Raw genomic sequence first — 12,013 nt, 5'->3', positions numbered from 1 at the left:
GTCCTGGCTGCTGTGTGAGTCGACAAGCTAAAAACAGTGCTAGTGATGTTATCTAACACGTTGCAGGATTGTAAGGGTTTGCGTAGATGTGGCGTGGGTCTTTTGGTCCACTGCTCTCTTGATTCGGCTTGGACTTGTGTATTACGCACCCAATACTGTCGTCATGGGCACTCAAGTGCTCGGTGCAAATGGTTTGAACAGATTCAGATCGAGACATGAGATTCCATTGCGTAGTCAAGAAAAAATGAGAGAAGCCCTCATTTTCCCACAGCAAAGTGGATTTACAAAGATCCTGGTAGATAGAATATGGCAGTGAATCCTTGCCATACTCACGAGGAGCACCAGCACGATGTTCCGAGGCTTGAAGCCGTTTTAATCCGGAAAAGAACGTCGACATACTCTTCTTGTACGACGGGGGGGGAGAGGTATCTCCTTGGGTCGGTAAAGGTCTTTAATTGCGCTCCAATATCCCTTAAGAGTGCTGATCCGGGCAGTCTTTCGCTTCTCCACTAAAACTCCTTCGAAGCCACGCACCGTTACACGATCGAGATTCATTTGTCCACACCTATCAAAGTAGCTGCTCACCTCATTGCTTTAATTGATACAATCCAGCGAGATATGGCCCTGAGACTGCCTGCGTACGTATGCCGCGTTCTTGGAGCTATCCACGCATCACGCACATCTTGTGCAGTCACTTCGTTTGAGGCAATCACTCTCTCCACCACGGAAGTTCCTGTCATCCTCACATCATCTGCTAAGTCACCTGTGTCAACCACTGGAGCGAAATCAGGCGCGACCATCGCCGTGGACGCGACAACGTCTACAGGGCTGGAATTGGCTGTTCTAGACTGGATCCTCGAGCGCGCATGAGCAGTTTCCTCGCTGGAAGTACTCTGTGTTGCCATGTTGAGAGTATCTATCGATACACGCTGGTCCTGACTGGGCTCCAATGTACCGTGAGGGCCGGGCCACTGTGCTTTGGCACCACTGGAGCCGTCTTAATTGCGAGCAGTATGCGCTCCGCACTTTGATCTTCGTCCTGGAGAGGCTGAGAGCGTGACAATGGCGTTGTGTTGTGCCCGTTTGATGGATCCACGCTGTGACCAATCCTAGGAAGCTGTTTTCGTGTAGGATTTCTGGACTACAAAACAAACACTATTAGCCTTCACACGACCTCATACAAACGTTAGATCACTCTGTCCTCACTATTTGTATAACTGGAAAAACATCGGAAATTTTTCCTACGATTGCATTCAAACTCGTAGATACTGGTTACGAAACTAAGACAATTACATACTATCCTGTAGCTTTCCCAATTCCTATCTTGTGAAAAAAATGAGAGTGACTATTGACCCAAGATAAAATCACATATTATAGTTTTGTATGTGGTCTATTGTTGTCTTTTGTCTACCAACAATGTCAGACCAAGCATGGCATAGGAACTATCCAGAGCCCTTTCGCATTTTGAACTATTTGATGCAAATGAGGAGCCCTGGTTGTTCATGAACGAGTTCTTAGATCACAGCCTCAACTTACATTATCAAATGCACCAATACCAACTCGCAGCATATGTACACAACTTTGAAGTCCAGCTTCTCTTATTATGCCCCTTGTGGCCGAACTACTACTAACCCCCCGACGGGCTGGTGCGAAACGCAGGAGGCGCTATATTCTGGTTCCCTTAGTGCTCCCCATTTCGCAGCAATGAGTACTAAAAGCGAAATGTTTCTGGATATCCTCTTTTTTTAAATCGTACGCACGCTTATTACACATGTATCCCCAGAAAAAGGAGAACATATAATGACAAGAATGGAAAACTCGTTGTTTGCGAATTTTAATCCGATTAAAACAAAAAGGACACCATCGAAAAGCTTAGCGCTGCCGCTAACTGACTGTATATTGCTTGCTTTCGCGCCGGAGGTATAATAGCCGAATACCGAATACTGCAGGTGTGCAGAGTTCCAGTAAAACCATGAAGGCTTCAGATTTGCGTGTGCAGATCTTCAAAAGGCTGTTTGCTATTTAGTAAGTACTTCGAAGTATGAATGGATATGAAATCATGTGTGCACGGTATTTACGACTACAACTCCAAGTACTCCGAAATAGTAGTAATCCATGTGCATAGAACAGCAGAGGAGGGGGTGAATTGCATATCTGAAATGAGCGCTCCTGCGGGAAAAGATCCTCCCACGCGTGAGTGCAATGATCGACTCGCTGAGGAGCACGCCACCAGGACGGCCTCCGCAAATACCGCTCGGCCCCTGGTGCCCACGTGGGCTTGTTGTGACTACGCTCCTCGCATTCAACCCCTGCTGCCCACGTGACTACGCTCCTCGCATTCAACTGCCTTTGCGAAGCTCACCGCAGCAATGCTTATCATTGGGAATGACATCCGTCCTCCGCATCCCAAGATATCGTATTTGCTATGTTTCCATGCGGTGCACAAGTTGCGGCTCAACACAGCGAGGCATACAAAACTCAAGTTTAACTACTGAGGCTGCGACTGGGTTAAAGTAAAGTAATGTACTGGATTTACGTTTACGAGATCTGTCGTAATCCGGTGTCTTTGTGCAAAGCTGAGCTCACTCGGAAAATTTTGCGGTGCGCTGTGTCACGAAAAGGTACCATTTTTCATGAAGCACGACTCCCTTCTGACATTTTTAGTAGGGAAAAAAACAAAAAAATGGCCCCATTCCAAGTCAAGTAAATTCAAGTTGTGGTGTTAGTCACTCTGCCGTCTTCTACGATTATCTTTACTTGTTCTTATTGTGTGCATGTTTCAATCTGTACCGGTACACATGTACTGTACAGTATCACGATTAGCGACAGCTTTGAGAGTACCGACATCATGGATCGCGAAGATACCACATGGATTTCACAAGGGCAGAGAATATTGACACAAGATGAGAAACGGATGTCATCTTGCTGCAAATCACAAAAATCGGAGATGCCGATAAGAAATCTACACCCAAGCCTCCCCCTGGATGCGCGGTGACAGAACCCTAAGCCGAGCAATGTGATTTGGGAGGTCCATTTTCTATTTGAAAATAAAAATATGGGTGGAAAACCTGGGATGATCAGGTCAAGATTACGGTGATACACTTCCAACTGAGGATTTGCTGTTCGCGTGCTCGCAAACACTCGCGTCTCATTCTACAATTTACTTTGCTGGACGCACTTCGTAGCAAAGCCCAGTCATGCGTGTGTGCTTGATCGTGCTTGCGGCTACGTCCGCCAGCAATTTGGCATTTGCAGGCACCATGTCAGCAGCCCACACGACAGCAACTGCCTCGGTGAATAGTTTTCAGCTGGAAGAGAGCAGCAAGCGCTTCTTAAGAAGTTATGGCATGAGTGACCTGGACGTGAAGGAGGACTCCGGCGAAGAAGAACGAGGCATTGATCTAACGAAGCTCGACGACGTGATCAATGTGGTGAAAGGCGACAAGGTGATCGATGCGGCGAAAGTCGACGACGTGATTAATGCGGCGAAAGCCAACAAGGTGATTAATGCGGCGAAAGTCGACGACGTGCTCAATGCGGCAAAACTCGACGACGTGGTGAAAGTCGACAAGGTGGTCAACGCGGCGAAAGTCGACGACGTGATTGATGAGGGAAAACTCGATGACTTGTTACAGCCTGATAAAATCGCGCTTGCACTGAAGGATCCTAACGAAGAGATGGCTCTTTTCGCTCAGTGGCATGAGAGTGAAGAGCTGTCGAAAGCGATTCTTAAACGACTGCACGCTAACGGCGGCTTTTTCAAGAACCAGGCAATTATCTTCAGGTATAACGATTACAGAACCAGATTCGCTTTCAACAAACAACTCACCCCCTGGCTCGATACGAAGACACTCGATGAAACCTTAAGTTCGTTGCAAAACCATGGTATGAAGAAGATGACGGAGCAATTTGAAGTTTGGTTTAAGGATGGAAGAACCAAGCAGCAGATCGCTGACGCGCTGCAACCGCATCCGAAACTTGCCAAGAAGTTCAAGGTGCTGGAATCTCACTATGGCCACTTCGTGGATTATAAAGCGATAAAAATTAAACGGGCTGCTGCTGCGGAAGCCAAAACGGCTGCTGAGGCCAAAAAGGCTGCCGAAGTCGTTGAGGCTAGCTAGGCTGCTGCAACAAACGTATGCAGCGTTCTCTGTTGTGTGTTCTGTTGTGAGCGAAAGCCACTTTAGATCTTAAAAGACTTGAACCGTGAACAGTGTATCCTGAAGAACGAGGCTAATAAAACGATATACATGACAAGGATCGCCTTCAATAAACAACCCACTCACTCGAGACGAAAACTCTTCGATCATAGACTTGCTGCAAAAACCAGGGCGTCGGAGCAGTTTTAAGCCGATTCAAGGCCGGGGGGAAATAATCAGCACTTCGTCGAAGTGTTGGAACCGAACACGAAGTTGTCAAGGAGTACAAGGTGCTCTAATTCCACACCGGCAATTAAAGTTATCAACGCCAAACGGGCTGTTGGAGGGCAAGTCTTCTTCTGCCCAACCCGATATCATCCCCAGTTTTGAAAAAGACTGTCCGAGACGCGAAAGGACGTAGCGATCCTTGGCATTATTGATCGAGCGCCATGGAGGCTAGCAAGGTGAAGCCTCTGGGAAGTATCTCTCGGGATGACGTCCGTCATACGCTGCACACGCACTTCCATTCGTCCAAACCGACCCCTCGGCCTTCGACGGGTGGTGGTGCGTCTGCATCCACTGCCAGTCGCAAGCGCGTTTTCTCCTTCGTGCAGGTACAGAAGCCCAAATCCAGTGCAGCGGAGACCAAGCGACTGTTTGGCCACGGACCCAATGCCTCCAAATACTTCGTGCTCTGTGTGACGATCCAGGACTCCACTGCTGCGGCGCAACTGGAATTGCATTACGTGCAACTGCTGAGCAACTTGTCGGTGGACGTGCGGAGCTCGTGGAATTTGAGTGGACTGGACACCATTGAGCACAATGGAATTGGACCGGAGAAGACTCGGGGAGCGTTTGCTCTGTTCTTCAGTGGGGAAGTGACGTCGTGGCAGTGGCTCGTGGACGCAAGGGAGAGTGCTACAGCCATGCACGAGTTTCTGTGGAGTGTGTGCGCTCTTGTAGTGCAAAATAATGTACGCGAGGAAAAGTCTTAGTTGCTACGGTAGAAGGGTTCGTTGATGGCGGTGTTGTATGTTGTTGTGTAGATTTCGCTTCCGAGGTTGGTGCGACTCAATGTGGAGGAGCTGCATGAGACGGCTACTCAGCTGAGTCTGCAGAAGGCGTACGATCTGGACGTCGACCTTGTTCGCTCCGTGGTGCGTCTGTTGTTGAGGCTACATCTATTGGCTGGAGAATGTACTGATGGTTCTATTGATGGTAAAGGCTGACATGAAGGAGAATGGCGCTCTGGAAGAAGACCCCGCTGTAGGTGATGAGACTGGGGGGAAATTTGTGGATAATAACGCGGGCGTTGATGTATCGGGGCTCCGACTTTCTTCGCCCGAGAGCAACGAAGCGCTGAGTTTGCTGAATGATGTTGACTGGAGTGAGGTGCAGTTGTTGGCTGTAGAGGGAGATCTTCGAAAGAAGCTGCACACGTTGGAAGATGAAAATATTGCCTTCTTACTCTCTTTGGATGGCGAAGCTTCGGTGTCTCCATCTCCGGTGGTGGCTTCGAATGGCAAGGCCTCTGCAAAAGGCACCTCTGTGGACAAGATCCTCGAAGCTATCGACGCGGTTCAACAGCGTGTCTCAATGATCCAGGACTGGACCAACGAGTCTGATGAGTCGCTCGGCCAGACGTCCTGCAGCATGCAGCATTTCGAGGCTCTTAACAATCAGCTGGAGATGCATTTCAAGAACAGTGTTTCCCTGGAGGAGGTGCTGGCCAGGTTGATGGCTCGAGTAGAGATTCACCAACAGCACATGCAAGTTTTCACGTCCCCGGTGGAGGTGTTTCCTGGTGAGGTTGGAGGAAGTTCGACAGGCGTGATACACGACAGGGGAGGTGATGTGGGGCGTGATATAAGCGTCACGGAGCGAATGCGAACGACGGTTGCTGCTGTAGCTGCCATGGACCAGGCTATTACATCCACGCAAGAATTTCCTGCTAAAGAGATGGTCGCGTTTCGAACACGCGGTGACGAATTATCCAAGCTGGCTACAGCCTTTGGCGAGAAGCTCTGCACATCGTTTGACGTTTTTCTCCAACGAAAGGTAAAGCAGTGGGCGAATGCTCGAGGAGGCAATCCTTCCTCAATGCCACCGGGCGAGTCCCGCTTTAATCGTGTAAAAACAGCATTCGACGGAAGTGACGAGGAGATGAATTGGGGCTTCACCAACGAGTCTCTCCATACCGTCCTCGGCGACTACCAGTCTCTGTTTGCGCATGTGAACTCGTTGGATCCGCGTATCCTAGTGGCGTTGAGGCAGACTTACAGCAAACAACTGGCAGGGGTCTACAATGCGCACGCTCAGTCTCTCTTCAGGTGCTTGAAGGACAAACTCCCTCGGACGTCGAAGCATCATTTCCACAAACCAACTTCACTTCAGTCGCGTGGCATTCACCTATCGTCTTCTCACTTTAGCGTCGGCGACACTATGTGTGCATCGCCTCTGATGCAACAAGCACTCGACCACCTCACGCCGCTGGTGCTGAGCGAGCAACGACTGGTAGCTCGACTGTTTTTCCCGTCAACGACGGATCGCGCGAATTCTTCTGGTGGAAAACATGAGCTGGAGGACCTGACACTCACGATGGAGAGTATTTTTGAAAAACTCTTGAAGCGGATGAACGAATTTGGCGAAGCGGCTGGGCTTCGTAATATCTTGGATGCTCTTTCACTCGTGGTGCTGGTAAACGGGAATCTCGAAGAGTATCGGCAGCAGAGTGCGTTCCTGTACAACATCATGGTGAGCTTTCAGCTTCAAATGAAGCGTATGCTGATCAAGTTCACGGAAGAGCAGGTACCACATCAAATGACTCGCTATAGCGTAAGATTGCTATGCTGTGAGCTGAATCGCATGTCTTGTGGTCACATTTGTAGGAAACCTGGATCAGCGCGCAAAGTGCTGATACAAAAATGGCAGGCGTCCTTGCTCCAGCGAAGAAAATTGTGGTAAGATGCTCAAGTAATCGAATATTACGGCTGTTCATCATCTTTGCTGGTACTTGTGTAATGCCTGCTTGTAGAATATGATCGCCCGAATGGAAGAAAGCGTGTGCGGCAAGACCGACGACAGCACATTGATGTCAATCTACAACATGATGTTGCCTGCTACCATGCAATGGGTGGACAAGGTCGCAGAATCGCGGCCAAAGTACGCCTCGCTGACTCGCCTTGGTACGGTTGAAAGGTAGATCTGCTTCTTTACTGCACAGTGGCTAACTTACTCTGCTGCCAAGAAAACTACCTCTTTCTCAGCGATAATCTGAAGGCGATCAACGGATCAAAGGAGCTGCCCCTTGCGCAATACGCGACTGAAGCACACGACCGATACACAGAAAACCTCCAACGCTACGTGGCATCTGTCTGGGAGTACGCTTTCAAGCAACTCGTGGTAAGGCGGGATGAATATGTATAGGTGCCTCGGGTCTCTGACGTGTTACTGCTGAACTTCTAGCCCTTGATGGCATCCATCGAATCGCTGATGACCACGGTGCCTGCATCAGAGATCCAGTATCATTCACCGCGCCAAGAAGTTCGTCGTGTTCTCGACTCCACTGCGAGCACGGTAAGAACGGGAAGTCGAGAAAGAAAGGTTTGTGCACACCTGACAGTGTTTTGCTTTTGCAGTTCGAGAAATCTGTTCGCATCATGCATGATCGCATGAAAAAGCACTTCCGTGAGAACCCAAAGATGCTGCCAAGCGTGTGGAAGCAGCTCATAGCGTACGGGAGCAGTCGTGTGGCGGTGTACGCGCTTGTTGCAGGAGACTGTTATCAGCTGCGTTTTGAGCCGTCACCCGAACGCGGACTGGAAGTGCTGGAAAAGTTTGCCTTTACCTCAAGTTAACCTCTTCGAAGCTATCACGACTACCAGCACCGTGTTGACAACAATCTCCTTTCGATAGGAACAACAAACTCGCATAGACTACGGGGCATTTACTGCTTACCAGTAGTCCACGCGGTCTTCAAGAAACGTTCAGGCCCTACCTAGTGATCATGAATCCAATACGACTTTGCATTTTGTCCTCTATTGCACTTCCTGAACAGCCTCCGTCTTACTCAACGAAGTAGCAGAGGAATCTAACAGTTCTCGCACTTTTTCCCACTGCAACGAGCCGACATCCAGCAATTGCCACCGAAACTCCAGCGGCTTGGACGCCGGCCGGTGGCCAAGGTAACCCAGCCGACCGCAATAGACATAAGGCCCCTGCAAGTCACCACACAAAAAACACCACACAACCGTTCAACATTCCACACCACCAACTATTAAAAGTCTCCTCTCCTCACCTGAGTGTGTCGAAGAAAAAGTAGCAGCGGTTCCTCTGTCTCGCCCTCCTTGTTGTAGTACGATTCGTCAAACCTCAGCTCCTCCTCCCCCCTCTTCACACCCCGCAGCCTCACCACCAACGGAGACTCTTCATGCCAGCGATTCTGTCCGAACCACTGGAAATGCACCACGTTGCGTCCGTCCACCTCTTCTTGATGGAAAATGTTATCATAGAACGAGTCGTTCTCAATATTCACGAACAGCACCACCGCGTTCTTCCACGGCTGCACACCGCTCATCTTGGAGAATTTGGGCACAAAACCCGGTGGACACAGACCCTCCATGACTGTCTGTTTGCCCATTGGCAGCAGTTGGGTGCCCAGACACTTGGCGTGGAATTCTCCAACGGAAACTTCAAGTTGTGAGCTCGAAATATGACTTTTCCTGCTGGAATTCGAGCTCTGTAGCTCCGAAGACAGCGTCACCGGTAGACCCAGCGGCTGCGGGGGCGAAGTCCTGGCTCGTTTGAGACGCACGGGCGGCGGATCGAGCTCTAAAAACACCTCGGACCCATTTTCTGGACCATTTTCTCTGAGTTGGCGTTGACGTAGTGATCTTCGCACCGGTTCTGCGTCTTCCACCCCGCGCTTCTTACGGACAGAAGAGCGGACACGCGGCTGCAGCCTTGGCACGTGCAGAGTCTGAAGACGCCGCTGGTTGGCCTCGATCCGGCGCTGTCGTTTGGCTTCGTACGCGCTCAACTCCATTGGCTCAATTCCAATTGTGGGAATTGTGCGCATTTATTATAAATGATGAATACAATATATATGGGTATCTATTTATTTTTTTGAATTTGGGACATCGCTTCTCAATCTTCGATACATTTTCCAATTTAAATGAGGACAGCATTTTCCAATGATGAGCTCAAAGTTTCCCAATTATCCAAATCCCAATGAGCGAGGCGAAACCCAAGCCGCTGCCCATGGCGCGGCGCGCGCTGCTGCGTCTCCGCGGCTACGTGGCGTCTCGCTGTCTTTCGCTGTGGTGCGTCGAATGCGCGTTCCTCCCTCGTTCTCCTCATATGGCTATCGTCATAATGCGCTGCGTGCTTGTCATCTATAATGCTAACGTTATTTGTCGTCTTATTATCTTGCTTTTACCGTTTTTCAGCTGGGTAACGTACGTTTTGGGTCTTTTTTGGCTGCTATTGCATCCTGCCGTCACTGTCACGACCGGTACTGCCTTGCTTTTATTATGTTTAAATGTATAATAACGCTAAAACACGGTCTGACGTCTTTTCAGGCGAATTGAAGTGCCGCGGCACGTACATGTCCGAGAACGCGCTGCTTATTGACCTCATGGAGGCTCGGGCCAGTCACCAGGAGGCCTATTCGGCGCGAGGGTTCCACCAGAAGCTGCTAGAGCTGCCGGAGCTGCCCTTTGGAGGCTGTGGAGACAATTGCTCGGCGATTGTGAACTGGATCGACATACAGTTGCGTAGTTTGGACCGCGTTGAAGCATACACTCAAGTGTTCAAGACAAATGAAGCCTCCGAGCCAAGGACGAATGTGTACGGAATTTTAAGAGCCTCGCCATTGGCAGATGGAAAGGTACAGACAGGAAGTTTTTTTGTAGTGGAGAAAGGCGGTTGATTGTGATTGTCATGGGTTGTTACTGTGCCTTCGCAGGAAGCTATTGTGCTGGTTACGCATTTCCGCAATGTGGGTGCTGGGAGTGGGGAGTACTCTGGGTTGGCGCTGGGACTAGCGTTGCTCAAGTACCTGTCGAGGGCCAAGTGGTTGGCGAAAGACGTCGTTCTCCTGGCTGCTGACGGTGCGGTTAGTTTTCCGATTTGAGAATGATGTATAATTTCTAAGTTTTCACTGTGTTTTGGTGCAATGCAGATGGCAGGTTGGATGGAAGTGACGGGTATGCTCCTGGCACCGAGGCTTGGCTGCAGGCGTATCATTTGGACCCTATTGAGAGTGGTTTGCAAGGTGTGCTGCCGATGCGCGCTGGTGTCATTCGCGCTGCTATCAACTTGGAAACGATGTATGACACGCGTCAGGTGGGGTCGGTTGGAATTTATACAGCCGGCATGAACGGCCAGCTGCCCAACCTGGACCTTGTGAACACTGCAGTACGCGCATTCCGCCAGCACCAGATCTCTACGATTCTGGACCGTGCTGATGCGGCGCCACTCAATGACACCAAGCAGGAGGACTACGTCTCGAGCGTGCTCGATTTTATCGCAGGATTGAACGACAAGTATGCCCCAGAAGAGTACAAACAGAGTGCTCAAAACTACCTGACGAACCTCAAGGGAATGCTGCATTTCATGACAACGTTAGCGTCGGGCCCTGCTGGCCCCCACGCTAATTTCATCAGCTACAATATCGACAGTATCACGCTTTCGCTGACGAAGAGCTCGACCTCAGGTGATCGTCCTCTTTCTACCCGTGAGGTGCTCCGCTCAATCGAGATGGTGGTGCGCGCTCTCAGCAACCTGGAAGAGAAGCTGCACCAGTCGTTTTTCTTCTACGTTCTCCCCAGCACGACAACCTTCGTCTCAGTGGGTGAGTACTTTTACACTGTGGCTCTTGCTATCTCCCCCGCATTCGCACATCTGCTGTACTTGGCAAACCAAACCAGCGGAATGCGCATAGCATTTGCGCTTGCTGTCTTCCTCGTGGTTGAAGCGCTGTGCTTGGTTCTGCTGGTGGGAATCTGCAACTATTTTCCCACTCCGACCGCACTACTGGAAACATTCAGCTCCGGTGGTATCCCCGCTACGAGGTGGTGGGTGGTGGCCATCATTATCTCCATCGTCCAAGCATTCGTTGTTGTGGTTGTAATGCCCACGCTGCGTTCTGTCCCGGGATTTTCTGGCTGTGTGGAAATATGTGACTGGCGCAAGAGGCTGGCGATTTATGAAGTTGACCAACAAAGGAAGCTGGGCCAGCAGAAAGATGCTTCTGCGTCAAAAAAAGGAGCCATCGAGGCTAAAGGAGACTCAAGCGGAAAGGTTCCGCAGCAAGATTCAGGTTGGCGCGCCATCAAGTTCCTGACCATGGCGGTGCTTGTGTACGTTATGCTGCTGTTTGATGTGGGAGGTGCTGCTGCCTTTCGTTGTGCTGGACACTAACATGTTTTTTTTTTATCTATTGAACAGGTACGCTCATTGCATTTTGGGCATCCTGAATTACCCCATGGCCCTCTTCTGCGCGATTCCCATGGCCCACTTTGCCCGCGTGGTCCCTTTCAGCAGTGCATCGCTGTACACGAACGCTTTGAGTGGACTGTGCCTTCTTGTATCGTCCCCTCTTGCAATCCTTGCGCTGCTCAACTGGAGTCACCTAGGTACAGCTCACTTTGTACAGTGTATGGTCCGTTTTGCTGACAACTGTGTTTTGATGCAACAGACGTGAGCACAGTATTATCCTACATTGTGGACAGTTTCGTGCACCGCATCAATCTGCTGGCACTGCCGTATATTTGCTGCATCTACATTTCCGCGCACACAATGTCGCTAGCAATTTGGGCGTATCCAGTCCCAAGTGCAGCACATTCCGAGAAGAAGTGGAAGCAGGAGTGAAG

At 50.1% G+C, this 12,013-nt stretch overlaps 4 protein-coding genes across 4 annotated transcripts; 3 read left to right on the top strand and 1 right to left on the bottom strand.

Moving 5' to 3' along the window:
- Nucleotides 1-3,197: 3,197 nt before the first annotated feature.
- On the top strand, nucleotides 3,198-4,121 carry KRP23_4145 (uncharacterized protein; the record flags this gene model as incomplete). The annotated part of the gene is made up of 1 exon (XM_067895846.1): nucleotides 3,198-4,121. One exon carries the CDS (start codon nucleotides 3,198-3,200, stop codon nucleotides 4,119-4,121), a length of 924 nt encoding a protein of 307 aa, XP_067748263.1.
- Nucleotides 4,122-4,588: 467 nt separating this feature from the next.
- KRP23_4144 (Exocyst complex component SEC3A) lies at nucleotides 4,589-7,996 on the top strand (the record flags this gene model as incomplete). Its single annotated transcript, XM_067889070.1, has 8 exons — nucleotides 4,589-5,113; nucleotides 5,186-5,296; nucleotides 5,364-6,947; nucleotides 7,028-7,099; nucleotides 7,174-7,324; nucleotides 7,387-7,541; nucleotides 7,605-7,715; nucleotides 7,778-7,996. 8 exons carry the CDS (start codon nucleotides 4,589-4,591, stop codon nucleotides 7,994-7,996), a joined length of 2,928 nt encoding a protein of 975 aa, XP_067748262.1.
- A 180-nt stretch (nucleotides 7,997-8,176) lies between these two features.
- KRP23_4143 (uncharacterized protein) lies at nucleotides 8,177-9,183 on the bottom strand (the record flags this gene model as incomplete). The annotated part of the gene is made up of 2 exons (XM_067889069.1): nucleotides 8,177-8,356; nucleotides 8,437-9,183. The coding sequence occupies 2 exons, from the start codon at nucleotides 9,181-9,183 to the stop codon at nucleotides 8,177-8,179; spliced, it is 927 nt and encodes a 308-aa protein (XP_067748261.1).
- Nucleotides 9,184-9,368: 185 nt separating this feature from the next.
- On the top strand, nucleotides 9,369-12,011 carry KRP23_4142 (Glycosylphosphatidylinositol anchor attachment 1 protein; the record flags this gene model as incomplete). Its single annotated transcript, XM_067889068.1, has 7 exons — nucleotides 9,369-9,460; nucleotides 9,587-9,651; nucleotides 9,719-10,026; nucleotides 10,105-10,249; nucleotides 10,321-11,500; nucleotides 11,589-11,776; nucleotides 11,839-12,011. 7 exons carry the CDS (start codon nucleotides 9,369-9,371, stop codon nucleotides 12,009-12,011), a joined length of 2,151 nt encoding a protein of 716 aa, XP_067748260.1.
- Between the last annotated feature and the right edge of the window lie 2 nt (nucleotides 12,012-12,013).

The sequence above is a fragment of the Phytophthora ramorum genome (assembly GCF_020800215.1).
Source record: "Phytophthora ramorum isolate Pr-102 chromosome Unknown Phyram_PR-102_s0003, whole genome shotgun sequence".
Classification (NCBI taxonomy): domain Eukaryota; phylum Oomycota; class Peronosporomycetes; order Peronosporales; family Peronosporaceae; genus Phytophthora; species Phytophthora ramorum.
The sequence above is the reverse complement of the archived record's forward strand: the minus strand, read 5'-3'. Positions and strand labels throughout refer to the sequence as shown.